Raw genomic sequence first — 27,844 nt, 5'->3', positions numbered from 1 at the left:
TGTGGTGCTAGTACACACACCATGCATGAGTACAGACGTCATGGAACCACTCTTCATATTCTATAGTTGAGAGGAAATAAAGAGCCAAGAAAGGAGAGAGGAAAGGGACAACTTCAGAATAAGGCTCGCCAGTAAAAGCAGAGGAACCACAGAACTCTACAAAGTCATGACCACCAGCTCAGCCCCTGACTCAAGGATTACCAAGGAATGTTAAAGCCACTGGGTGAAAGGTAGCTGAGGAACAGCATGGTCACAGGCCAAAGAGTGACCTCACAGATTACTTATAAACACAAAGCAAGGAGGGAAATCTTACAGCAGAGAGATCTGCCACACTGATCACATGCTCCAATGCATGGGACAAACTGATACCATTAGACCCAAGAATTCTATAACTTCAGCTATACAGAACTGTCACTAAAAATGTGTGATTCTGCCTGGCCTTCACAGAGCCTAGTAGTATAGTAATCTCAGCTACTAGGGAGGCTGAAGAAAGAGGATTCCGAATTTAAGGCTACCGGGGCTCAGAGCTCAAAGTCAGTGTAGAGAATTTGCTGAGATCCTATCTCAGAATAAAAAGTTGCAAAGGGTGAGGAATATAGCCAGAGACAGAGTCCCTGTCCAGCAGGTCAGAGGCCCCGGGTTCAATTAAAGCCGTGCTGGGGCTGGAGGAAGCGCACAGTGGTTAAGAGCACACCTTTGCCAGAGAAGCCAGGCTTGATTCCCAGCAACCCCATGAGGCTCACAAGCCTGTAACTCCAGTCCCGGGGGGATCCAATGTCTCTGGCCTCTCTGGGCACATGTACATACCCTCTCACAGACAAACACATGTACACATAATTACAATGAATCAAAATAAATCCTAAAAACAAACAAACAATAAAAACCCAGTGTGATTTAAATCTAGTCAGGAAGAAGCAGGCAGAAATCTAGACTGCAGTCCATTCCACAACTGAACTACATTACTGAGAACCATGCTGTTCCTTCCCACTACGCTGTTCATCTTCTAGCTATCCTGTGGGGATGAAGCAGAAAACAGGTTGAGCCAGCTATACAGGCAGGTGCCGGAAGCTAAGGGAGGAGAGGCACTGTTCTCAGCAGCAAACAGTGTGGTGTCGGGAAGTTGAGGCATGGGCAGAACTACATGGTGTGGTGCAGAGCAGAGGCGGGCAGGGCAGGTGAATGTACTTACTTCCCGGATGGCCCCATCGCAGACCCGGATGACATTAAGGAACGTGGGCATGACTTGGGGCAGGAACTGTACGCATTTGAGCCCCAGGGACTTGAAGATGAAGGTGATGGCCTGGACCACCATGGTGTGATGGTGAGAGAGGGACTGATCTCGGAAGATCCGCATCAAGGCCACCATGGACACAGCTGGGTAGAACTCATCCAGGGGCAGGTTTCCCATGTTGACCAGCATTTCACTGGTGCTGTAGTCAGCTAGGACAAGGTGACAAAGAGAGTCGTAAGTATTGGTGACAGGACTCTGTGTGAGGCTAAGCATGGTTAACAGCAAACAAAGCCCCGTCAGAGACATTAGCATGCATACATTCTCTCTGCTGCATTCTGACACTGCTGTGAATAAGGAACACAGGGGCGATTAGGAACCGATGAATAGGCTCTCCCCGTCAGGAGCAAAACCCATTCTGGCTTTTCTATTACCCAAACCACTAAAGCCTAAAACAGTACATGATGGGTTTTCTTTAAATTGCAGGTTTAACACAGCTTCTCAGCATTACAGTTCACAACTTCATCGCTGAAACCATCAATAAAAATAATTACTCCTCTGAATGAAAATAAAGGGAATTAGATTAGGCAAACATCTGTTCCACAGCTGGCTGGTCCCGCAGGGAACGCAGACAGTTAGCAGGCATATGCTGAACTCTGAAGAGCAAGGACTCTGTCCTGGGAATAGTGACACGCAATGAGGAGGTAAGAGTGGGCGGGTGAGAGACTGATGGCCGGCACTGAGGAACACAGCACCTGGCCTGGCCTCTGCTCCTGATGGTCAAGGTCCGAAGTGTAACAACAAGGTGCACCTTAACCCAGACGGGAGAAGGGCTTAAAAACAAAATGACCGTACCTACAGAGATTTTTGGGAACAAACAGTTTAATTTTGGGAAATTCACATTCTGCTACAACAGTGGAGAGACACTGTTAACTTCACTTTCATAAACGGGCTTGCCCCAGTGGACGGTGGGCTAAGACTAGAAACTCATACTCCATCTCCTTTCCCAAACCCTCAGGCTTCTTGTCAAAAAGCAATGGGTCTCTGTTGTCAGACTGGGAGCAAAACAAAAGGGCCCAGGACTCATGGGTGCTACTGGTTTTTCTATGTACTGATTGCCCTCAAATAAACCAGAGAAGGGAAGAACTACCCTCCCTTCCCACGAGTGCCAGTGAATACCAAGGACAACAAAGAGGCACTAACCAAGAGCGACAGATGAACAGGGGTGTCAGGGTGATTCCCACCTCCCTCACTGGTGTCAGAAGTAATGGGGACTCAGCCTGTTAACCCTCGACAAAGACTGTGGGCAGACACGAGGACTTGGCTGTATCGGGTACAGCACCCCGCTGGATTCAGGGACTACAGGCCTAGCACTCAGAAGAGGTCAAGAGATTCAGTGTCTATCATTTCAGTCACCTGACCCAGCACTTTCTAATCTGGCCAGGAAGGGTTTTGTGAGTCCAGACCTGACAAGTCTCTCATGTTTCCGACTTACAGGAATCCTGACTCGACTTGGATTCTGACAGGCTGACAGCAGAAGCGTCCCGGGATTGGTCAATCATGCCGATGTTCACTTTGTGCTTGTAGGGATCCAGAGCCCCGAGGAGCCCTAACACTCGGATAGCCTGGGTAGGGAGGGAAAGAAGGTAAGCACTTACCCCAACATCTGATCACAACAGGGTTCACGGCACATCTCTCCTACTCCACACCTCACACTCTAACGCTGTCTCCATCGACAGAGCAGAGACAGAGTGCAGGCCCAGTCCAATGTGGGGCATGTCACTGCTATCACTTCCTCTCTCCACTGTCCTAGTCAAGTCTTTGCAGACCAGGCACCCATGCTGTCTACCTCTCTCCGTGTGCCCTGGTTCTGCTCAGTCTTCAGGAAATTCAGCAGCACCTCAAGCAGAGTGGGATACTTCCTATAGGGTTCCACCACATAGCCGGTGCTGGCTACCAACTGTCCCAGGGTCCACAGGGCCACCTGAATGGACAAAAGGCAACATGTTCATTGAACCAGTACAAGAAAAGAAAGCACGGGTATACTCTTTGTATCGAGAAAAATAAAGTGAAATGCCAGAGCCAATTGGAAGCATGAATAGGAATCCTAGAGTCAGGACACAAAAATAGATGACCAAGCACAAACCTACAATCACAGGATCAAAAGGTAAAGAATAAGAGATGGGTGTCATGGCTCACGTCTGTACTCTCGGTACTAGGGAGGCTGAGGTAGGAGAACTGCCTTCAGTTCAAGGTCAGTTCTACCTACACAGTGAGTTCCAGGCCAGCCTTGACCACAGAGTGAGACACTGTCTCAAAAAACAAACAAAAAACCGTACAGCATATTCCCACCTTTCTCCTTTCATATCCTGAATGACTACCAGGAACTACAGAAGAAAGTAATACTGTTCTTCACTTTAGACTACTCCTCTATCAACCTCCAGTGCCTGGGGAGGGAGAGGGGAAGCTGACTGCCTCCACAGGCGGTGTCCGAGCTTGCTTCCTCCTTCTAGGAGCTGGGGCTCTAACAACCAGACTGCAGACAGCGTTTTCCTCCTCCATACAGAGGATGGTGTATGCTCAGCCTGGATACCAACTGCAGGGGACTGGTCAGGAGGAGAGCCCAGGCTTGCTCTGAGATTCTTTTCTCCTTCCACATTCATAAAAAATGTCAAGCACTTACCATCTGTCAAAGCTCTATGTATGACTGGGCACACTACAATGAACAGAGAGGAACCAGTCCCTGGTTCCTGGTCCCATGGGACTGCCTGCTTACTCAGCCAACAGCGGTACTCACCTGCCTTTTGGCCAGCAGAGAAGAGTCCTGGAGCATGTCCATGATGATGATAAAGAGCTCATCAACCCACTTTCTCATTTCTAGGCCACTAACCTGCAAAATGAAAAGACAATGGCAGGCAGGATGAGAGATTATGGCATGAAGACATTCTTTGGGAGGGTATGGTGGGTCACACCTATAAAAACGCTAGAAGTTGAGGCCAGCCTGGGCAACACAGTGAGACCCTGTCTCTAAACGAAAGTAAGAACAAACAAAACCAGAAACAGAACAAAGAGGAAAAGAATACTCTGACTTCCCCAGGGCTAGAGTTTCCTTCCACCCATGGAAAAGCAGCAGCCCCTCACCTGAGCCAGTTCTCCTATTGTAGCCAATACGTTATTGATCACTCCCGGGTTTGGATCGGGGTCTGGATCTTTCAGTTTCAAAATTAAAGCCTATAGAAGAAGGTATGAGAGAATGTGTGGACTGGAATCTACAGGAGCTCTATCTGACCCCTAGAGGGCAGCACAGCTCCCAAGTACATACAAAGCTCTGGGTTCAACCCCTAACACCAGAACACAAACAAACAAAAGAAGAGCCCTCCAAGGACCCTCTAGGTCACACATAAGTTACTTCTAGGCTTTATGAACCTAGGAGTCTCTGGACTGTGGATTTCCAAGCTTTTCTCTAAAGCAAACACAAGCCCAGTGTATGCTCCAGGAAGCACCACGATTTGAAGATGTTTCTCATGTCCTTTTAACTCTGCCTGTCTAGCATCCCTCCAGCGGTGTATGTCTTAGACATGAAAAACTTCACATGAATACCATCTTCGCACCGAGGCTGTGTTCATGTGTTACAGCTCACTTTTCTTCATCTGGGGAAAGTACACACGCTCTTTACCTACTTCTCCTTTCCAAACTCTTTCCCACAACTGGTGAGCTTCTTGGCACTCTAACTCAAGGCGCTATGTGTAGCCCTTGTTGCCAAGCCTGGCCCAAAGGAATGATCGACCCAGTTCAGTGTAGCAGTGCTGAAGCACCCCCGTCTCCTAAACACAGAGGTAAGACAGATACCAGTCTAGCCCTCTGCTGGGCTGTACCTTCAGAATAGGCTCCATATAGGGGCGGATGAGTCGGGGGGCATTGGAGACCAGGTGCCCCAGCATGCGGGCACTCTGCTCCTTGATTCTCCCAATGCCACTGTGCTCCAGTTCTGTCAAAATCTGCAGGGAAGAAAGGTGACACACTATGGCAGAGGAAAACCGAGAGAACTGTGTAAAGGGAAATGTGTCAGGAGCTAGAGAAGGAACCCGACTCCCACAAGCTTCTACTGCACACTCAGCAAGCACGGGGATCTGTAAGGTCCCAGAACAGCTCTGGCTGTCCCTTCTCCAGTCACAGCAGTACAAAGTCCTGCGGTACTGCAGAAGGAGCACCCGTTAGAGCTGTGAGTACAGTTTGCCAGACAAGGGACTGAAGAGAAGGCTCCCGGGGAAAACCCTGTCCAGACACAAAATCACCAAGAGAGTCTATAAATAATGACAAAGGAATCAAAGGAGTGCTGGAAGAGCTGTGGAAGAGAAAGGACAGCTAGATCTCCACGCTGACCCAGACACATAGAGATGCAGGAGGCGTGAGAGGTCCATCTTGAGGCATCACTGCAGAGAGCTGCCAGGCTTGTTCTCACACCCCCAAAACACTAGTACAGCAGTGAGCTCAAGATCAAGTAGACACTGGCAATCCTCCAGACAGACTTCTGGGTATGGCTGAGGGAAGGGAATGCAAGCATGCTTGAGGTGAACACCACAAAGCCCAGTTAGTCAGGGGTCCAGCAGATGGTCTGCAGGGAATGAAGACATTTTGCTCAGTTGCTGACTTGCTAACTGATTCTGTATTCCCTCAACAGCCTGTTTTCTCCAGTGACAGGAGACAACAGTAAGTAAGTAGTTAGCAGTACAAGAAAGGACCCACGGGATGCTGGCTGGCTGCAGGGAATGTACCCCAGGGAGCAGCGGACAACTGGCAGGTGTAGTGTAGACCAAGCTAGAGTCAGAGCCATTTGTACCACTGTGAAATCCACCAGCACCCAGTGACTAGACCGCAGACCGGAAAAGGCCAAGGCACTCACCGATACACGAAGATGCACAAATCAATTTGGAATTATCTATACCCAAACTATTTTTCCTTATTTCAGAGTTTAAAGACTAGAGGTATAGTTCAGTGATAGCATTTTCCTAATACATACAAGGCCCTGGTTTTAATCCCCCTATATAGTGTAGATAAGTATTTTTTAAATTTTTATGTATTTATTTTTTTAAGTTTCATGGGTTAAGTTCAGCACATGGTCAATTCATCTGATGGCGTTTCACATTCTCCAGCACCAGGAAAATGAGCTGGCCGGTTGGCTGAGTATGAGCTTTCCAAGGACAAGAACTGTTTCTGGCTTGCTCACCGACACACCACCAGCACACAGCTCTACGTGGGACAGAGCAGATGTGCATTAAGTCCTGACTGAATGAACAAACCCATGATCTCATTAGGAGATATTTCCATGTGAAACATAGCACAGTCTGAGCTGGCAGGCTCAATAATGGCTGCTTCCTTCTCAGAGCCTTAGGTGTCTTAAGATTTGAGCAACAGGCACCCCCAACACAGGCCTGCAGTTAAAGCAGGAAGTCATGAGGCTGAAAATGGAAGTGTCAACAAAGTACAGTTTTCCAATTTGTCAACTGATGATCACATCTGCAGCCACGTTTAACTATGGCAAATAAATGACACTGTCCTAGAGTGAGCTGCACATACTGAAATTCTGTGTTTAAGTTCCTCACGTGTTACGCAACACGTCTATTTCAAATGATGCGGGAGGACATATCAAGGAGGGAGGAATTGGAACAGGAATCGTTCACAGGAGCCAAGAAACTTACAAGGCAGGTGAAGACAAAATCAAGGACCTAGACTGCAGCAGAAAGGCCACCTGGATCTCTCCAGAGGACCAAGACATTACATGACTAAATGAAAGCCAGTGACCCCTGACCAAGCTCAATGACCACAGGATCATGTGGAATCATTCCCAGAGGTTAAGGCGGACAGCCTCTGTGCTTGGCTACCATTGGCAAGAAAAGGAGAACAGAAGACAGGAACGAGCAGGAAGCCTGAGACCCTGCAGCAGATGCAGGGAAAGCCAGGATGCTGGTTCACTGGGGACCTGCCACAAAGACAGACGAGCTGCCTGAGAGATTAGTCTGGGACCAAGAAGGCCTCACATCATGCTGCCAAGAAGCTCACACTTGAACTGAACTCAAAGCTAGGAAATGTGGACTCTTGGTGCCAAACGTGACTTAGTCAAGTATCTCTATCTTTCTTCCCGGTCCCTGTCCTCAGCACTTCCTTCTTGACTCACTGTGGAGGTCCTATATCCTTGCTGCCTGTCACCCCATTACCTGGATAAGCATCTTGCGCAGGAAAGGCATGACAAAGGCTGGGTTCATGCTACTGAGTCGGCCCACGGTGCAGATAGCCAGCTCTCGGATCTCAAAGACCTGGTCATTCAGAGCCACAAACAGAGCCTGTAAGTTTTCTGCCTGGGCCAGGTGGGCATCAAAACGCTCATCCAGGGATGCCAAGACACAGTAGCGGATGTCAGGGTCTGCAGGAGCAAACAAGTCTTTGAACAGCTCTTCAGGGTCCCATCTCTCCATCCCCTTCCCAGTTTCTACCCCCACTGCTATCACCTTAGCCCAGTGGTTCTCAACCTTCCTACCGCTGCGACCCTTTAATACAGTTCCTCATGCTGTGGTGATCGCCAACCATAAAACTATTTTCATTGCTACTTCATAACTGCAATTTTGCTGTTATGAATTGTAATGTAAATATCTGTGTTTTCCCGATGGTCTTAGGTGACGCCTGTGAAGGGCTCATCCAACCCCAAAGGGGTCATGACCCACATGTTGAGAACCACTGCCCTATTGACCAAACTCCAAAACACTTCTTCATCTAATCTTCGCTCCCCCACCCCCCACCTTAATCTATTCTAGGAATAAAGAGAAATTAAGTAAAAAACTGATTATCTTACACCCACAGGCTGGAGAAGCCAAGCTAACGCCTTAGCAGAGAAATAGCTAAACATGAAATTACTGATGCTAATGATGTTCTCTACAGACCATGCAAACACCTTAAGCTCCAGGACCCCTGGCCTGCCCGTTATAAGACTCACCAGGGTCTGTTATCCCGACCACAAGCAGCTTGCTGAGCACATCTGCCACCACTTGCACGGCCGTCTGGCTAACCACATGGGCATGGCCGCTGATGAGGTGGATGGAGGGTGTGAGCAGGCGGGAGCAGGTGCGGGCAGCTTCCATGCGGATCTCCTTGTGCTCACTGTTCAGGAAATGATCCGCACAGTGGCGGACAAACTGGGTCAGAGAGTGGCCTGGGCACAAAGGAAAAGGGAAGAGAATGAACCCTGCTGCTGGGGACAGAATTCCAAACTCAACCACACAGAACATCACAGCATCACAAGAATGGAGATATCCAGAAACCCCTGCCATACGTTCGAAAGCAATAAATCCCCTCCTGGCTGCAGGTCAGTGAGGAGGTGAGGAGGAGCAGAGTGCCATCCTGAGGTTTCCACCTCTGATGTATTATTTTTCTGAAACAATGCACGCTTTTTCTGAACACCATCTGCCCCAAACACATCATGAAACAAAGCAGAGGGCAGGAATTAAACAGGTAAAGCCTGGGAAGGAAGAGCCACTACATATATAGTGCTCTGTGGTGACGACTCTAAAGACCCAGGAATCTAGACACTCTCACCCCTTTCTCAGGGCCACAGTACCCCAACACTTTGGCAAGGGCCACTGTAATGTCTTACCTTCAAATTCAAAGCTGCCAAGGGTTCGAAGGGCAAGGGTAATGCTGGCCACGTCGCTGGCCTCAGGGAGGGTGGTGAGGCCAGGGGAAGCCAGCTGGTGGGCCAGGCCCTTGGGCATGCCTGGGTGCCGGAGGGGTTTGTGCATAAGGACCAGGGATAGCATCTTCAGAAGCCCATCCTGGATATCTTTCTTCAGCTGCGGAATCTGCCGGCTCAGGTCGTAGAGTACAGCAGTGAGAGCGGGGCTGCAGAGGAGGAGGAAAGCAGTCACGATGCGGCCAGGCCGTGGCGCAGTCCGCCACTATGCGGCCAGGGCGTGGCGCAGTCCACCACTATGTGGCCAGGGTGTGGTGCAGTCCGCCACTATGTGGCCAGGGTGTGGTGCAGTCCGCCACTATGTGGCCAGGGTGTGGTGCAGTCCGCCACTATGTGGCCAGGGTGTGGTGCAGTCCGCCACTATGTGGCCAGGGTGTGGTGCAGTCCGCCAGTATGTGGCCAGGGTGTGGTGCAGTCCGCCACTATGTGGCCAGAGTGTGGGGCAGTCTGCCACTATGTGGCCAGAGTGTGGGGCAGTCTGCCACTATGTGGCCAGAGTGTGGGGTGCAGTCTGCTCTGGGCAGGAGGACCGGGCACCATCACTGCTTAGTCTCGAAGTGCTGAACAACCTTGGCCTCGTCTCAGATTTCAGAATAATCTACACATTTGTGGTTTTTACCAAAGACCTTACAAAATATAATTTAGCCACCAGAGACAGAGTCTCAGTCAATGACCAGGAAGCAGACAGAGATCATCCTCCGTACAAGGGAGGAAATGACATTTTGGGAGGCTAGCCAGTCTCCCCGGTAATAACACCAACTGCCGCCATACACACTTACCAAGTACTCTCTATACGCCAGGCCTTGAGCTAGTGGCTATTTCCTGAACTCTTTCCCCTAATCCCTACAACTATCCTAGACAGTATAAACTGTTCTTTTCAGACAAGAAATCTGAGACTCAGAGAAGCAGCTGAGTCAAGATCACACAGGAGCTAGTGATGGAGCTGGGCTTCCTAACCAACCTGTGTGTTTAGCCTGAGCTAGCCTGCCTATCCAATTTAATATCCGAATAACCTGCCTCTCTCTTCTAAGCCAGACCCATTCCTGAGGCTGGTGGCCACAGGCCTCTGCACATACCTCAGGCCCACAGCCAACATGGGCTCCAGCAGCTCCTTGATGTCCTGCTGGATGCCTGGCCCCATTGCCCGTGCCAGCATGCTGATGCATGTGAACACTGTAGCATCCACCTGCACGGCTTTCTGCCTCCTGCAAAGAAATAGAACGGCTACTTTAGACATAAAGACATTCATAACGTCCTACCTCAAAGACACGCTGTGGCCAGGAGGGCAAGTTATTCAGACAGCACTGGCCACAGTGAGTGTAAAGATTTCTGCAAACTTCTACTGGACCCAGCCCAGCAGTCACTGTGGGTGTATTGAAAACACTGCGCCAGCAGAGGGCAGTACTGTGTCTTACAGAAGGGCTCTTTCTCTGAATTCAGGAAGAGGCATCATACTTGATAGGGGGCTAACCAAAGGACTTAGTTGGGAAGCAAACTGAGGAGTGCTCCTCAGGAACCAGAGGGCAGTGTACAGGTATCCCACAGGAAGAAATGTCTCCCTATGATGAAAACGCTGGGTTTCAGGACAGGTGGCTTTGGAATCTGCAGAGCAGCCCTTGCTAACAAACATACAGGGAAACAGCAAAGCGCAATGCCATTGACACTGACTTCCCAGGGCAGCCTGGCTCTCCATCTGGCAAGATGCCAAAGGTCTTGCTCACATAGTCAGTGGTGGGATGACTTGTTACATTTTAGCTAAGGGAAAAGATGACCATCTGATCTCTTCCGTTCTAGTCAGGGATTCCTCCACAAGGGCTCTATCAACGTAAGACTTGAATGCCAGAGAAAAGAGCCAGCCTGGAGAATGCACTGACATTCAACAAGTTCTTGGGGTATCCCCCTTTCTAACTACGTACACAGTCATTGCAGCTGAAGAGCATGGCTCAAGTGAGGAGGGACTGCCCTTCACCTGTCATACCTCAGAGTGCAACCACCTGTGGAACGGCGGCTTAAGCTGTGCAGCGGATGGACTGCGCTTACTCTCCAGCTGAACGGAGTACAAGGTGAAATCCCACCAGAGATGCTTACTTGTGGGCAAAGTCCTTTGGAGGCAGCGCTGCTCGGATGATGTCAAGCACACGGGGCAAGTAGACCTTAAACTCGGACCTCACTGCCACCGAAAGCAGCCCCAGGGCCTGGAACGCTGCAGTCCGCTCCTTCTCCTTCTTGACACAGCTCAGGACATGGTTCATGGTATCCTGGAGGTACTGAGTATCTGGTACAGAGAAGACAAGACACATGGCCAAGGTCAGAGTCCCTGTACAGCGCTCAAATTTAAGTTAAGGCAGCCCAGTGGAGAGATTCTAAGAATTTAAAGGATAAACCTTATAAGGCATTTTACACTTGGCAATCACTCCTCAGGTATGTCTTCTGGAATAAGAAATGTCTTTTGTCTTTCCTTTAAAAAGTAAAAGCAGGGCCGGACGGTGGTGGCGCACGCCTTTAATCCCAGCACTCGGGAGGCAGAGGCAGGCAGATCTCTGTGAGTTCGAGGACAGCCTGGTCTACAAAGCAAGATCCAGGAAAGGCGCAAAGCTACACAGAGGAAAAAAAAAAAAAACTAAAAGCAGGGCCGGAGACATGGCTCGGTGGTTAAGAGCACTAGCGGTTCTTCCACAGGACCTGAGTTCAATTCCCAGCAACCGCATGGTGGCTCACCACCATATGTAATGAGATCTGGCACCCTCTTCTGGCCTGCAGGCAGAACACTGTATACATATTTATTAAATAAATCTTTAATGAAAAAAAAAGTAAAAGCAAAAAGGGCATCTTCAGGAGAGTACCATACAGTTGTCTCCTTAGTCCAATTCTTTTGTAATTATATTGTATTTGTATGCGTGTGGGTGTGCTGAGGGAAATTTGTCAATGTGCATTTGGAAGCCACAGGACAGCTCGTGGGATGGGTTTTTTCCTTGTACCATGTGGGTCACCAGGGTTAGGGGCAAGCACCACTTCTGCTGAGCCATCTTGCTAAATGCTCCATTAGTACTCTGGGGGGAGAGTACATGTTCCTGTTCAAAAACTGCTAAGGGGCAAGCCGGGTGGTGGTGGCTAATCCCAACACTCAGGAGGCAGAGGCAGGCGGATCTCTGTGAGTTCAAGGCCAGCCTGGGCTACAGAGTGAGTTCCAGGACAGGCTCCAAAGCTACACAGAAAAACCCTGTCTCGAAAAACCTTAAAAAAAAAAATCTGGCCGGGCGGTGGTGGCGCACGCCTTTAATCCCAGCACTCGGGAGGCAGAGCCAGGCGGATCTCTGTGAGTTCGAGGCCAGCCTGGGCTACCAAGTGAGTCCCAGGAAAGGCGCAAAGCTACACAGAGAAACCCTGTCTCGAAAAACCAAAAAAAAAAAAAAAAAAATCTGCTAAGGGGCCAGCACTTGAGAGGCAGAAGTTGGTGGATCTTTGTGAGTTCAAGGCCAGCCTGGTCTACATAAAGTTCCAGGTACTCATGTAGTACACAGACAAATATGCTGGTAAAGCACCCAGACACATAAAATAATTCTTTTTAATACCCAAATCCAAAGTAAGCCAGGCAGTTGTGGTGCATGCCTGTAATCCTAGCACCCGGGAGGCAGAGGTAGGCGGATCTCTGAGTTTGAGGCCAGTCTGGTCTACAAAGTGAGTTCCAGGACAGCCAGGGCAGTTACACAGAGAAACCTGTCTCGAGAAACTAAAAAAAACAACAAAAACCACCAAAGAGATTACTCTAACCTGGCAGTGTAACGACAATGGAAGTAATATTAAATATTATTTACAGTTAACGGGCCCTTTTGTTCAGTGTAGGCCTGGAGATCTCTCAGCTGTTTCCTGGAGGTTTTTACTGTAGATACAGTAGAGTGAGATTTAAGTATGTGATCTGGAAAGCACCTGCACCTTCATTATGTTTCTTACATGAGCAGCATGCAAGAGCAGGTGTTCTTGGGTACTTTGTGCTGGAATGTTTGTCTCTGAACAAAGGATTTCCTGATTCTCATCTTTGGCTCCCTCTCTGCCACCAATGATGGTCCTCAGGCACAGGGGCCAGTGTCCTCACCACTGACCCATCTCACAGGCCCTTAGGGTAATGTTCTCACTTATTTGTGTTAGTATGCCCAGCCTGTATTTTGCTCTCTTAAATTTTATTTCAGGGCATTTTTGCTATTCCCAGAGCTTCTACCATTGGGAAGCTTAGGCAATGACTTCCATACTGTGAGTTTTAATAATAGGCGCTTCAGCATGGAGGTGTGCAATTATGGCGGCTCTCTAGACTGAATTTCACTGCTGTATTTTAATGTGTTTAACAAAACAACAAGCCTACATCAAAAGAATACACACAGGGCCTCTGTCTTTGTATCCTGTCGCTAGGCAGTCGCCCCCCACCCCCCATGTACCATGGTAACTGTTTCAACAGCATGCCAGACTTTGATCAAATTTGGCCTAGCTGTTAAGTTTCTTTTGAACCAGACTTTCAACCAAGACCATTTAAAGCTCTACTGACCGGGGTGTGTCTGGGCATTAGGAAAGAAAAGAGCTGCTGGCGCCAGGAACGCAGAAGGGAAAATTTCAAAAGTTATGGGTGATTTTCATTCTATTGTTTCTCTTTGGTTTAGCAAGTTTACGTGACAGTTTGGTGCTTACCCAACACACTGTACTTGTCAGACCTAGCCTGTTTAACACCTCACCATTTTACACCCCCACTCCCCAATGGCTTTATCTGGCCTGGATGGCATGGGAGAATCCATGCTGGGACAGCACACGCTGAGGGTCAGGCTGACCTGCCCTTTATACCACTAGACCTTACTTGGTTCTGAATGCTACTAAACACAGGCAGCATGCCACAGTGAAATACAAAGAGACAAGGTCTCACTCTCACCAAGTAAGGGGCAAGGGAGGGACATTAAATACAAATAGGCAACTAGAGTATTATCATGTGTACCTCCTCATTTCCAAAATGCATCTGAAGTAACTCCAGAAGGCAATAATAATTGAATAATGGTTTCCATTTACTGGGGCTTACTCTGTGCCAGGCAATAGAGAAGGTGCTTAAGCATTCATGCTGTTCATTCTGGGAGGTAGGGATTATCATGTTATTTTCCACTAGTCAGGAAGTAGAGACCCACAAGGGTCAATAACCTGTCCCAAACTTCAGTTACAGACTGGTGCAGGATTCACACTGAGTCCATCACCCAAGCTTCCTACAGCTGAGGACTGTGGTGGAAAGGAAAAGAACGTCTCCAGCCAGAACATCTGAGAAGGTCCCATAGGAAGGCCTGTATCTGAGCTAGGTGAGACTCGACAGTCTGCAACCCAGTGACCACTGAGGACAGTACAGCACCTGGAAATACACTGTCCACCATCTGCGGAAACTGCTCTAAATCACCCACAATTCTTTCTTACAGGTGGTGAGGATGCTCTGTGATCACCACGGAGAAAAAGCAGGTCACTAAACCCACCCTGCCCCAGATGGGCACTGTTGACAGTATGGACCTGAAGTGCTCTTCTGTTGCCTTCAGTCTGAGACCCAGGCTGGCCTTAAGCTGAAGATGTCCCCCACCTCAGGCTCCGAAGGCTTGTGATGTAGTTATGAGACACTATACCCAGCACAAGAAGTTATGTGTGCTTAATGTAATGGCCTGGCCTAGAACTGACCTTCCACTACAGACTGTGATTATTTTTGCTTTTTTCTGAGACAGGGTACCATGTAGTCCAGGCTGGTCTTAAACTCACTACATGGCCAAGGATGGCTCTGAACTCCTTATTCGTCTGCCTCTGCCTCCAGGTGCTGGGATTACACATGTGTACCACCATTTCGATATTAAGAGACCACTAGGTCTCTTAATAGAAAACGGAGAAACTGGACGGGGCAAAGTGACCAGAGACTAGCCACCATGTCAGCGCTGTTTCAAGAGAGGCAGACCTGACTCTCAGGGACCACCGCTTCTGTCCCTGTTTGATTATCCTTGAAGAAGGGATGTCTTCAAAGGACAGCCTCACCTGTGAAGGCGGAAGGTCGGAATGCAGCCAGGCGGGGCAACAGATTAAGGATTGTCATCTGGATCAGCGAGTTCTTGCTGCTTCTGCATTTCAGCACCCACTGGCACACCTGAGAGAAGAAGGGTACAGGGTTGGCAGAGCAGAGGAAGAGGTGGGGCTCGGGGAAAAAGACAAAGGCCTTTGCCATTTACCTGATCAAATTTCTCTTCCATCAGGTCTCTGCAACAGCGGCTTTCCACCAGAGTGGACTTGGTGGGGCTGGGGGAAGCCCCAAATCCCATGAGGCCTTGGTGGGAGCTGTACCCCAGCAGTCCCACCAAGGCATTCGACTGCTGGGGCTGCACAGCCTGGAAACTGGTGAAGGGGGTGATGTGCCGGGGCTTTGTCCCAAAGCCCATGAGGTCTTTGCAGTACTTGTCATGTACCAGCTGCTGCTGGGTGATTTCTTCCATCTCTTCTCTCAGACGCTGGACATGAGCAAGGAAGGAAAAAACTAGTCACTTTGCAGCTTTTACCTTGGGCACAGTGAGTCTGCAGAGCAATCCACTTGCCCAACCCTGACTGCAACTACCTGCAATGTGGAAGGGCCATTCTTCACCTGGACTACCACTTCCCTAGAGCCTTGCAGGGGACCAGATCCTGTTCTAATGTTGGGCAGAAGAACACATTTTACTAAGTATTGAGAGCCACTGGTAGCAAAAGTCCATGAGAGTATACAGCAGTGACAACTAGAGTTCAGAAGGTCACCCTATCAGAACTAAGAGTGCTGTCAGAGGAAACCATCATGCCAGGTGTTATGGAATTACTGCCTTTTGAATGAACTGATTGTCTCTTGTTGTAAACCTCTTGTGCAATAACAGCTATGATTCTCCCGATTTACCATGCATTTCCATGTTATGTGTACATGTAATCTCACGATTGTATCTCAATCTTGGGCACACATACCTGTGGATAGTCTAGAAGATGCCTTCTTATTTAACTGTACAATTTTTATAAATAGAAACATACTAAAATATGCTTCATACTAGATCTATTGTTCCATGTGGACTGTAGACACTTAGAGGTCTTGTTCTCCAGCCTTAGCCACTGACAAGGTAAATATTGACCAGACAAAGTATCTTCATAGAACTTTCACAGAGCAGAATTGCAGGTGCCTGGCCTTGCTGGATCAAAACTCTTCAGAAGAATTATAGTGAACCAGAAGTGATAGTGCAGGTGTCTGGCCTTGGTATACCTTAGTCCTTCAAGAGATCAACAGCACCTATGTTGCCCTAAGCTTCCTCCACCAGCACCTCCCCATTCTGATTCAAATAACAATTAACACTTTGTATTTATTTCTACACCAGTTTTTAATGCAAGATTTTGGGCTCAGTAGACTAATTATATATAGGTCCTGAGATTCAGGTGACTAACAGAAAAAGGCTGTTAACTGACTAACCATATCTGGATATTATTAATCACATAAAATAGTACACATATTCTTTGCCTTTTCCTTAAATCTCTCATTGTTTTAATTTCTTTCCTTGTAACCCTTGTAGCTATCCCTTTAAGAGATAGTCAGGATTTTTTACAACCTACAGCTGTTGTTAGTCACCAATGAACCTGACCAAGTCTTTGCCAAGTGTGACTCTTATCAGAACATTTGTCCCTGAGAGTTTACTTTGTAGTTTTTACTAACAAGTTGTTATTGAATGGAGATAAACACACACACACACACACACACACACACACACACGCATGTTTGGGTGGACAAAGAAGGGGAGAAGATGGAAAAGACCTAGACAGATATGAGAGAACAGCAAGAAAAGACTTGATGGAGCAGAACAGAGATGAGGACGGAGATGGAAAGAACTAGGTAGAACGATGAGAGAACAGCGGGAGGGACTGAGAGCAGGAGGGACCGAGAGCAGGAGGGACCGAGAGCAGGAGGGACCGAGAGCAGGAGGGACCGAGAGGAGCTAAGTAAGAGAGCAGAAAAGAAGTTGTGTAGGTAGAATTGATTGAGAAGAATAAAGTGAATGGACTAAAGAACTCAGTGTGCTCAGATTCATTCAATATCCCTCAGATTAGAATCCTCAGCCGCTTGTAGCATCTGTTCTGGACCCTGACAGAAATCTCCTCAAGGCAGGCACTTGGGGGGAATTCGTTAACTGAGCAAGAAAGAAACCTCCAGCCTGGAGTTCCTATGTCCAAGTATCCCCTGCCAGGTTCAGGAAGGCCGAATTGCGGACAGTGAAGATAGCCCGACGCTGGCACCCTGTGAAGAACATTCTGATCTCTTTCCCTAAAGCTGAGTAGAAACTCAGGCGAATCATTTTCTCAGAATCCTCATCCTGGGGTGGCGTGAAATAAGGTGCCTGACAGTGCTGGTCTATCCGATGTTGAAGAGATTCATCCCAACTGGTCCTCCAGCAGTCTCCAGCTCTTCTTGGCACACATATTTTCATTTTTCAAGAAGACATGCTTTATCAGAGTCATTGAAAGCTCTTTGCTGTTAAATCCCAGGACCACCCCTTGTCCTCATCTCTCGAGACTATCTGCTGCATTTGATACACTGTGATCTCTTGCATGAGACCATCCTTGCTACTTCCACTGAGCCTTACACTCTCTGGCCTGTCTTCCTCCTTCCCAGCTGCTCCTGTCTCCCCCCGATCTTCCTCATTTTTCTTTTTTTTTTCCAGAGCTGAGGACCAAACCCAGGGCCTTGCAAGTGCTCTACCACTGAGCTAAATCCCCACCCCCACCCCCCATTTTTCAACTTAAGGTTTACAGACCCCATCTCTTTCTATCTACACCAGGTCATGTGTAGTTCTTGCCTAATCTCATGACTTAAATTAGCGGTGACCCCCACATTTACTTCTCCTAACTAGATTTCTCCCTGGAACTACTCAATAGGCCACACAGATGCCCAACATGCACCTCAAACTTAACATGTTCAAAAATACCCCTTCTCCTCATCCTGCTTCCCCATCTCAGCGCAAAGGAACTCCATTGTCCCAGTTACAAAACCAAGCACTTTGACCTCTCGTCTTTCCAATCTATCCTACGCCAGAACCCAGCCACTTCTTGCACAGCCATAGCGGCCTCTTCAAATATCTTTTATTACATGGTGTATGTGTGTGGAGGTGAGGGAATAACTTGTGGGAGTTGGTTCTCTCCATCTGGTCCTGGGACCCTGAACTCAGCTTGTCAGAAATGCTGACTGCTCTGCAGTCCTCTCTTAACTGACTTTGTGGTTTCAGCCCTTTGCCCTCACCAAGAGCTCACGTGAGTCCAAAGTCACTCCGAGGGATTCAGGAAACAGATGGTTCAGTCAGCCAAGTGCTTCCTGCACAAGCAGAAGGACTGGAGCTCAGATGCCCAGCACCCATACAGCAAGCATGGCGTGGGTACACACGCCCGCACACCTGGTGTCAGGGGAGGCCAAGACAGGAGCTCCAGAGACCACTGGGCAGCTAGTCTTGCTGAATCATTGAGCTCCAGGTCTAGTGAAAGAGCCGGTTGGTGGTAGTGCATGTCTTTAGTCCTAGCACTCAGGAGGTAGAGGCAGACGAATCTCTGTGAGTTCAAGGTCAGCCTCTACAGAGTGAGTTCCAGGACAGCCAAAGATACACAGAGAAACCCTGTCTTTGACAGCAGCACACTCTTGCGTTGTGGCCTTCACACTGGTCCATCAGCTGCCTGGAATGGCTTTCTGTTTACCTCCCTCACAACTGTGTTCAAACACACATGGGCTTTCTCCATTCCCCAGCACATTAACACTGTACAACTTATCAGAATGTGCTTTTATCTACACAGTACTGTCTGTCTTCCTGCTAGAAGGTGGCCCGCTTGGTTCACTGCTCTTTGCTCTAGCTCTTAGGGCTCACTGTTGCTGGTACACACTAGGCTCTCCACTAATACCTGGTGAGGGAGCGGACACAGAATGAATATAATCCTTACGTTTTAGGCTTCCTGTAACTCACAAGGCACCTTTGTGAGGACCTTTTCACTTGGTGCTGACACCTTTATGTGTTAGGTGACATCATCTTGTTTCACTAGGAGAAAATAAAGGTCCTGGAACTGTCTGAACTACAATACGACTCAGGCAGAGAAATTTCAGAGTGCCATCATTTACACCATGTCCACCATCAGGGGCTGTGTACTTCGTATGTATTTAGAAACCTCTCAACTGGTACGCCTTTAATCTCATAGAGGCAAGCAGATTTCTATGAGTTCGAGGCCAGTCTGGTCTACGGAGTGAGTTACAGGACAGCCAGGGCTACACAGAGAAACTCTGTCTTGAAAACCCCAAAAAAGAAACCTTTCAAGTCCAGCACGATGGGGAACGGCCCTGTACAAAGGGAGGAACATGAGGCTTATCTAAATCACACATTATCAGAAGTGGGGTCACACATCTTCCATGTGCTGCCCCGACACAACGCACAGCTGTGACCAACCAGCCACTGTCTGTGAAGTCAGGGGACCCTGGTGAAGTGCCACACCAACAGAGCCTCGCAGCAAGTCTGAGGGATGGAGTTTTACTCCAACATCTCCTGATCCTGCCTTCTCAGTATCTGTGTCACCACAGCTAACTGAAGCCAGCCAGACTATTCCAGGAGCCTCCTGTGGCAGCCACCAGAATGTGACCTCAACTACGAGAGCCTAGCTCATCAACAGGCCTTGGTGCTGCTCAGAGTTCCATCATCCAGCCGTGCCGTGGCCACGTGGGCTGCTCTGGCCAATGACAGAAGGCAAGGATGCTGTAGCTTGTGACAAAGGCCTCTTCCAATGACCCACTTTGGTTTAAGAACCCCAAAATGGCTTCCCATAAAGACAGAGACATCTAGAGCGTCTTCTCTCATGTTCATTCAGGCCAATGTGGACTCAGCCAGCCCTTCCTGTTTTCTCTTATAGGCTGCAAAATCCTTCCACCTTAGCAACTTCAACCTGAACTGATTTAACAACTCCTAACTGATCTCATTCCCACCTCTCCACACACTTGTTCCCACAAGCAGCCAGAGGTGTTAGAAAGTCACAACACCCCATGATTCCCACGTGCATCCCACTGACATCAGTGCCTGCAATTAGAATAAAACTGCTGACCACAGACAGTGAGCCTATTAACTGGACCCCACTCCCTCTCTGACACCATCTCCTCTTTCTCCTTTGTTCACAACTATCAACCATCCTTCCCATGTCAAACTCTCTCCCATCTCAAAGCCTCTGCTAGAATACAGTTCCCAGCCAGCTACAAGCCTCATTCACGTCACGTGGCTCTCACTAGATGGTGCCATCTCAGGGAGGGCAGACCCTGAGCCTCCGCTCAGCCCTCCAACCTCATACCCACGGTCTTACTGCCTGCTTCATGATTGTCACGGGACTTCCTGCCACCTGAAATTATCTTATCTGCTGCCCTGAGAGGACAAGGGCCTTCCTCGCCTGCTGACACATCAGCACAGGATCCTGGGCTCCCCACAGTTCCTTACCTCTCCCTCCATGCTGCTGATTCGGACTAGCTCGTTGAGGATCAGCAAGGCCCCGTGGATTCGATCATCTCGGTTCATGCCCTTCTCTTTGGCCAGGGTCTCATCAAACCCTTTCTCTGCTTCTTCAAATGTGTGCTAGATAGAGAGAGTGCTGTTATTATCCAGGGTTCAAGGCAGACAACACAGCCCCCCTACCCAGGTTCACAGGCATTCCAGTGCTTGCTGGAATTGAGCATCAATACTGACTTACAAGCTCTCTTGTTTAATTTAGCGCCAATGCTCTCGACCTGCCTTTGAGGCAAATGACTCTGATAGCCTGCTACATAAAACAGGCCCAAAGGAATTAAGTGACTTGTCCAATGTCACACAGCAAAGGCAAAGAGGGAGGCCAGGTCTCTCGTTCTCATATTCAGGACTCCTGTGAAGTACATTTTCTTGGCAACAGCTATCAGCACAGGACTCAGGACACTGGAGCAGAGGGAACTATCCCTTTGCAAATTAGTAGCAAATGCATTCACTGACTGCAGACCCAATTTTCTACATTTTAACAACTGCTGATATGAAGGCAGCAAATACCAGCTATTACTTTGATGTTTTTTGTTTGTTTGTTTGTCTTGAAACAGTGTTTTATCAGGTAGCCCAGATTTGCCTTGAAGTCTTTTTTTGTTTGTTTACAGGACTTAATCTTGGTTGTTTAATTACATATTGAAGCAAAGATGATATGGTCACTGCTGGCAAATTGTAATTATCAAACATTATTTGCTTTTGTTTTTGAGACAGGGTCTTACTATGTATACCTGGATAGCCTTGAACTCAAGAGACCTGCCTGTCTGATTCCCAAGTGCTGGGATAAAAGATGTGAGCCACTACCTGGCCAATTATCAAACTTCAAAAGATGTGGTCCAGAGGCTGGACATATAGTTCAGTTCACAGTGTTTATCTAACATGCAGGAAGTTCTAGATTCAATGCCCAGCATGGCATAAAAGTAGGCATGGTGGTTCATACCTATAACTCCAGTACTATGGAGGTAGAGGCAGAAGGATCTCAAGTTCATGGTCTGACCCCAATTCTTTTTTTGTTGTTGTTGTTTTGTTTTGTTTTTCGAGACAGGTTTCTCTGTGTAGTTTTGGTACCTGTCTGGATCTCGCTCTGTAGACCAGGCTAGCCTCAAACTCACAGAGATCTACCTGGCTTTGCCTCTGGAGTGCTGGGATTGAAGAGGTGTGTTGCTACAGCCAGACGCCTAGAATCATAGTCTTGACACATTTTCATTCTTTTTTTTTTTTCATTTTCATTCTTTTTTTTTTTTTTTTTTTTTTTTTTTTTTTTGGTTTTTCGAGACAGGGTTTCTCTGTGTAGCTTTGCGCCTTTCCTGGAACTCGCTTTGGAGACCAGGCTGGCCTCGAACTCACAGAGATCCGCCTGGCTCTGCCTCCCGAGTGCTGGGATTAAAGGCGTGCGCCACCACCGCCCGGCTCATTTTCATTCTTAGTATTGCATAAAACAATGATGTGGTTACCAATGTATCTTTACTAAGAAAATGCAATAAAGTAACTCCTGATTCACAGTGAACAGAAAGATCTTCCAGGCCCAAACAAACGTGATGAGGCACTGTGGCCAGCCATGGTTCTCCAAACAATAGTGCTTTGTTAGTGGCTAGTATGAACCCATTGCCTCACCCTGTACCACTGAGGCTTCTGCATCTCCTTTGGCTCCCGCTGGGTGGTGAGAATCAGACAGGCACGAAGGGCAGCCACAGCTCCCTCTCGGATGGCCTGCTTGGGGTCCCACACAGCCACAAAAATGTTGTCAAAGAAGGGCTGCACTTGCTGGAAGAAGAAAGTGGGAACACTGATGGCCAGCTCACGGAGAACGAGGACCTGGGAGAGAAGGACAAACAGAACTCTTATTCCTACTGGGACTTCTGTTCTCTCAGGACACTCCCCTGTCATCCTAGAGCATCTCCCTGCAGGGGAGAGCAAAGCCTCATCCTCCTAGCTGGGAAAGCCTGGTGCCAGGAGAAGCAAAGGAAGACTGACCAAGCGTCTCCGTGCTCACCACCGGCTGCTGACAAACACAGAATGCCAGCACCATCTGAACACACACGCTGGACAGGCAGGTGTCTGACGCTTTAGCACTAACCAACAATTCAGTACAGTCAATAAAGATTGACTGGATGAAAACACATTTGATATTCAATTTTGTTACTTTTTTCATTTCAGAGAAGACTAGTGTCTTTAGTAAGGCTGCCACGCACAAAGTTGTGAATGACAAAGCCATTCACCAGGGTTAATGTCTGTGCTACTTCCTTGAACCAAGTGGAAAGCAGCTGCATCCACTGCCAGAGTGTTCTCAAACAGACTGACTCTCCCACCTCACACCCTGGAATTCTTTTTTTCCCAGGACAAGCTTCAGAAGGAAGCAAAGCACGAAACAGGGCCCACTGCTCCCCAACCCCGGCTGGGCTCCGTCCTCTGGTCACTCACAGCTGCATGTCTCCGGCCCTCATTGCGGTCAGCACCCAGCCATTCCAAGGCTCGTTTCACTTCGAACTCCACATACTCAGCAGTGAAAGTGTCCCCTGCCATAGCAAGACGGCCAATGGCCTTGGATGCCATTTCCATGACAACTGGGTCACTTGAGGGGAGGAGGTTCCGAAGGTAGTTGGCAAACCTGCCAATTCTGGTGGAATTCCCACCTTCTACTCCTATGAGGCTGGCTAGAAAAGAAAGCAAAGGTGACCATGTGGTGCGTTCTGGGATGCATGTGGCCTGGAGCTGAATGCTGGTAAATGAACCTTTCTCCACTCTCAATACATTTCTACACATTAGAAGGCGGCTTTTCATTTGAACCAGTAGATTGGATTTTTGTGCAAGAACTATGCACATAAATCAAAATGACCTCATTTGAACACATCTGCATATCTCCTTTCCAAGAGAGAAAACTCTTCAGACTGAGTGACAATTCACAGGATTTGCGGTCAGTCCTCAGGCAAATAGCACCCATTTCTACTTTTGTATTTGTGGGCCCCACTGTGACAAATCCTGCTCTATTGTGAAGCCAGACCTGCCAGAGGCAATCTGGGGCAGAAGAATGAAAACCTGGCTTCTGGTCTCAACTCTGGCAAACCAGTTCTGAGACTCAGTTATCACACCTAAGACTGTGTCTTGCCTGCATCCCAGGACTTCTACTAGAATTATTACTTGTCTACATACACTGAAAACTACAGGCTCCTTAAAACTCTTCAAATAAAGATGAACTAGGTACTACACCTTTAGCAAGTGCAGACAGGGGTACAGTGAACATAAAGATGACTTGTCCTGTGTCCCTAACGGTTACTGCTACCAGAAACTCTGTCCTTACCGATGGCCAAGATGCCACCTTTCCTCTCATTGGCGTCTGAGCCTGAAACCAGTTCAAAAATGTGATGGTTCAGCTGATCATAGAAGCGGGTGGACTCCTCTTGACTCATCTGCAAGGGAAGACGTGCACAGAACAGTTTTCTATTACCTTCCCACTGGTAACAGCAGTGGTGACAGCTGGCACCTTGAGATTAGGATGGAGGGGCGGCAGGTACAGTCCAAACCAAAGACAAACCTACTGCCCATTTCCATAGCTTTAAAGCCAAGAGCAACTGATCACATGACTCTGTTTATTTAGCAACTACTTACTGATTCTCTACTCTATGGCAGAGAACAGCTTGTCTCAACAACGTCCTAAGTCCTAATACCAGTGGGACAAGGGTGGACAGGTCAGTGTCTGACCTCAACTGTGGTCTCTGTTTAGAAAGTTCCGAGACCATCAACTCTGCAAACCCATCCCAATCACTGACAGATACAAAGAATTGAAGGGCTGGTATTAATTAGGGAAAAAAAACCCATAAAAAATAAAATAAAACAGGTAAACTGTAATCATAAAATGAGCAACATCACAGCAATGTGCAATCACTGCACAGGAGCCCGCATGCTCCCAGAACATGAATGCTGGTGTCCTCTCAAATACTCACTGCGCCGCAGCAACAATCTAAACCAGCGACGGCGCATCGGCCCCAGTACCCAACAAGGACTGGCCCCGAAGCAGACAAGACCAACCTCTCGGAGCTCCATGGTGACATAGTGCTGGAGCTCCTTGGCCGCTTTGGCTCTGGTCTCCTCATTCCGGCTCTTCAGTCCACTGGCGAACTGCTGCAGAACGCTCACATTGCTAGATGTGGCGGCGCTGGCGGTGGCCACGGCAGGACCTGTCCCGAGCATCTTGCCCTAAGATTCTTCAGAGAAGAACATCTTTCAATATTCTTTTCAAATTTTTTAAAAGTAAACTTTTTTTCACATTTATTTGTGTGTGCATGTGCACACCACAGCACATAAGAGGTCAGAGGACAACTTGAAGGAATTAATTCTCTTCTTCCTCCATGCGGATGCCAGAGATAACTCAGGTTGCTCCTGAGCCTTCCATCTTGCTGGTCCCTTTATATTTGTTTCTTAGTCAGTCTTATATTGTCAGCATGACTTTGGACTCACTATGTGGCTGATGGCTTAGAATTGCTATCGCGATTCCACCGCCAACCACTGGGATTTTAAGAGTGCCACCACATCCACGTCATGCAGTGCTAGGCTTTGTGTGTGCGGGCCAGCATTAAACCACCTGAGCCTCGGCCCCGACCCATCTCTCAGTACTCTAGAAACTATGTATTTGTGCCCTTAGTTCCTAGCACAGGTTTCCATCCACTCAACAGGTGCAGGACTCTAGAGGACCAGATTGCAGACTGGTGAGAAAGCCACCTGGGCTCGATTCCTGCTGCAAAGTTATACATGTACCTTCAGGAAGACACTCAGATCCCCCAGTCTCCACAGCACCACAACAGAAGGATGGCAGTGCCTAACTTGTGGGTTGAGGGGAAAACTAACGTGCTTCAAGTGTTTCCAGAAGTGCAGCACACAGCTCTTGCTCACTGTTAGAACTACTGTGGACGTGGCCCAAGGTTAGGTACCAGAAGCATGGAGGTAGAAAGAGAATTAAGACCAAGACATCCCCTTTCCTCAGAGTACCATTTGCTGAAGGAAAGCGATGACTATCCTTCAGCAGCCCTGCCCAACAGAAACATAATACAAGCCATGTAAGTAATTTTAGGTGTATTTATGCGTGTCTTTCTGAGTGTATGCTGCATATGTGCAGATGCCTGCAAAGGCCAGAAAAAGACATCAGAGCCCTTGGAGCTGGAATCACAGGCAGCTGTGAGCTGCCTGACAAGGGTACTGGGAACCCAACTGGGGTCTGTTGGACAAGCAACAAGGGCTCTTTAGTCCTAGACTATCACCAGCCAATTAAAAGAGAAACAGTTGAAACTGCTATACTGTACTAAACCCAATAATCCAAAAGCTGTCATTTGATGGTTTATTGGTATATAAACTTATTGATAACTTCCCCATTCTTTTCTGAGACCAAGCTTCCAAAATTTAGTGTTCTAACTATCTCAGTCTGAATCCATCTGAGACCAAGCTTCCAAAATCTAGTGCTCTAACTATCTCAAGTGCTCACCAGCGGCATGCAGCTAAGGGCTGCTGTAGAGTGTAGTACAGTTACATGCTAGCCCTTCTCATCATGGGTTCTGAACCTGCAGACTCTACCAAATGTGGAGGGAATACACTGGGGATGGCGAGCTAGCAAGATGCCTCAGTGAGTACAGGCGCTTGCTGTCAAGACTGATGACTAAGTTTGATCCCTGGGAACCGCAAGGTAGAAAAGAACGGACTCCGACAAGTTGTTCTGACTTCCACGTGTGCACCATTGCATGTATGCCGCCACTGATAAATAAATGCAAATTTAAAAAGGAAGAAACAATGGGGCAGGGGAACCCTTAGTTTGCACTGAACACATACAGGTTTCCTTTTCTTATCATTATTTGCTATATGATACAGTGTCACAACCATTTATGTTGTATTTGATTTTAAAAGCAAAGTAGACATGATTTAAAGCATAGGAAAGGATATCTACAAGAACTACACCATTTCATATGAGGGACAGGCATTCACTGGATTGGGAAGGCAGGTCTAAAACAAATCTGCCCTGATCGGAAGGGGCAACTTACTACAATTGTGAGCTACAAGAGAACACTCATTCCTCACTTATGTGCTGTTTGTTTCCTCCAACGAGTTTACGATCCAGGGGGAACACAACAAAGTGGCCACAAAAAGAGGGCTAGCCCACAATGCCACGGAAGTGGCAGACACCCATCCTGCCAGATTATACCAAGAAACAAAAAACGCAATTCCTGAAACATCTTGGTTTTGAATGAGTTTGTGAGACACAGCCTAATTATGCATAGAGCCCTGGGCTCAATCCCCAGCACCTCATAACCAAAGCAGGATGCCGCGCACTTTTAAGCCCAAGCACTCAGAGGTGGACGCAGGAGGATCAGAAGTTCAAGGTCATGCTCTAGGAGATGGGCAAACAAACCCAGGGAACAAATGATTTTGAAAAACTTTCAAATACTAATCACTGCTGAGATAAAAGATACTGTAAAAGGAACCAGACCCTTTCAGGGAGAAGAAACCACTACTGAGTGTGTACACACACGAGGCTGCTGCTGGAAGGAGGCCGACACGGAATTTCTACTCTCACGCAAGTAACTAGAGCGTCACTATAGGGTTTACCTACAAGCCAGCTGCCCCAGGCTGGATTCAAAGTAACTACTTGGAGTCACATATCCCAAAGGTTTGGGTCATGCCTTAGAGGAGTTCAAGATGAAAGGTTGAAACGTGAAGTTGAGGACACCGGAGAGGTAGAGACTGCGTGGGCTCGGTGGAACCCAGCTCAGCTCGGAGGTCTGAGTCCCCGACGGGTCTCCACCGTGCAGTGTAGGGGGCTGACCCCGGTGTAGGGGGCTGGAGCTCCCAGGGGCAGGCTCCACCGTCTGTGAGTGGTTCTGGAGGGGTGACTGAGACCGGGCAAGAGACCTAAAGGCGCCACGCAGGCCTGGAGCAGATCCGCCAACCTGGGGGTCTCCCCGAGGGCGCGGTGCGGGCCGCCCCGGTCGCGAGATTGGTGTGGAGACGCTGCATGGTCCAGACGGGCGGCTTCCCGGGCCTCCCCCAGCACGACCCAGACTGGCCGTGAGTCTGGACATCCCGCCGGCCGCAAGTGCTCGGTTCCAGGCCCCAGACTCACCGCGCGGCTTCGGCCACCGCCTCAGCTGCTGCCGCCTGAGCCGGTACCGCCGCTTCAGGCCCCCAGCCCCACCACCCGCCTTCCCCGCTGTCCTCTGGGCCCGGGAGGGGAGGGCGGGCTCTCAAGCCCAACAACCAATCAGCTGGCCGAGAACAAGGATGGGCAGGAACATTCACCAATAATCATGAAAAAGTGTAGTTTCGGGA

At 48.5% G+C, this 27,844-nt stretch overlaps 1 protein-coding gene across 1 annotated transcript in view; it reads right to left on the bottom strand.

Moving 5' to 3' along the window:
* Window positions 1–27,771, bottom strand: part of Mtor (mechanistic target of rapamycin kinase) — a 114,124-nt gene extending 86,353 nt beyond the window's left edge. Inside the window, exons 1-19 of the mRNA XM_052714953.1 lie at window positions 27,639–27,771; window positions 24,563–24,738; window positions 23,835–23,943; window positions 22,958–23,190; window positions 22,151–22,351; window positions 20,471–20,605; window positions 15,194–15,469; window positions 15,003–15,111; window positions 11,058–11,244; window positions 10,046–10,174; window positions 8,874–9,118; window positions 8,217–8,432; window positions 7,444–7,649; window positions 5,104–5,226; window positions 4,370–4,459; window positions 4,026–4,118; window positions 3,078–3,212; window positions 2,724–2,853; window positions 1,190–1,440 (exon numbers count right to left, since the gene is read on the bottom strand). Of these exons, the coding sequence (XP_052570913.1) occupies window positions 1,190–1,440; window positions 2,724–2,853; window positions 3,078–3,212; window positions 4,026–4,118; window positions 4,370–4,459; window positions 5,104–5,226; window positions 7,444–7,649; window positions 8,217–8,432; window positions 8,874–9,118; window positions 10,046–10,174; window positions 11,058–11,244; window positions 15,003–15,111; window positions 15,194–15,469; window positions 20,471–20,605; window positions 22,151–22,351; window positions 22,958–23,190; window positions 23,835–23,943; window positions 24,563–24,724 (3,030 nt within the window). The 5' untranslated portion in view covers window positions 24,725–24,738; window positions 27,639–27,771. The remainder of the gene's footprint in view (window positions 1–1,189; window positions 1,441–2,723; window positions 2,854–3,077; window positions 3,213–4,025; window positions 4,119–4,369; window positions 4,460–5,103; window positions 5,227–7,443; window positions 7,650–8,216; window positions 8,433–8,873; window positions 9,119–10,045; window positions 10,175–11,057; window positions 11,245–15,002; window positions 15,112–15,193; window positions 15,470–20,470; window positions 20,606–22,150; window positions 22,352–22,957; window positions 23,191–23,834; window positions 23,944–24,562; window positions 24,739–27,638) is intronic.
* Between the last annotated feature and the right edge of the window lie 73 nt (window positions 27,772–27,844).

The sequence above is a fragment of the Peromyscus californicus genome, unplaced genomic scaffold (genome assembly GCF_007827085.1).
Source record: "Peromyscus californicus insignis strain IS unplaced genomic scaffold, ASM782708v3 Scaffold_5__1_contigs__length_169319896, whole genome shotgun sequence".
In the NCBI taxonomy this organism is placed as follows: Eukaryota; Metazoa; Chordata; class Mammalia; order Rodentia; family Cricetidae; genus Peromyscus; species Peromyscus californicus.
This window is presented reverse-complemented; position numbering and strand designations above follow the sequence as displayed.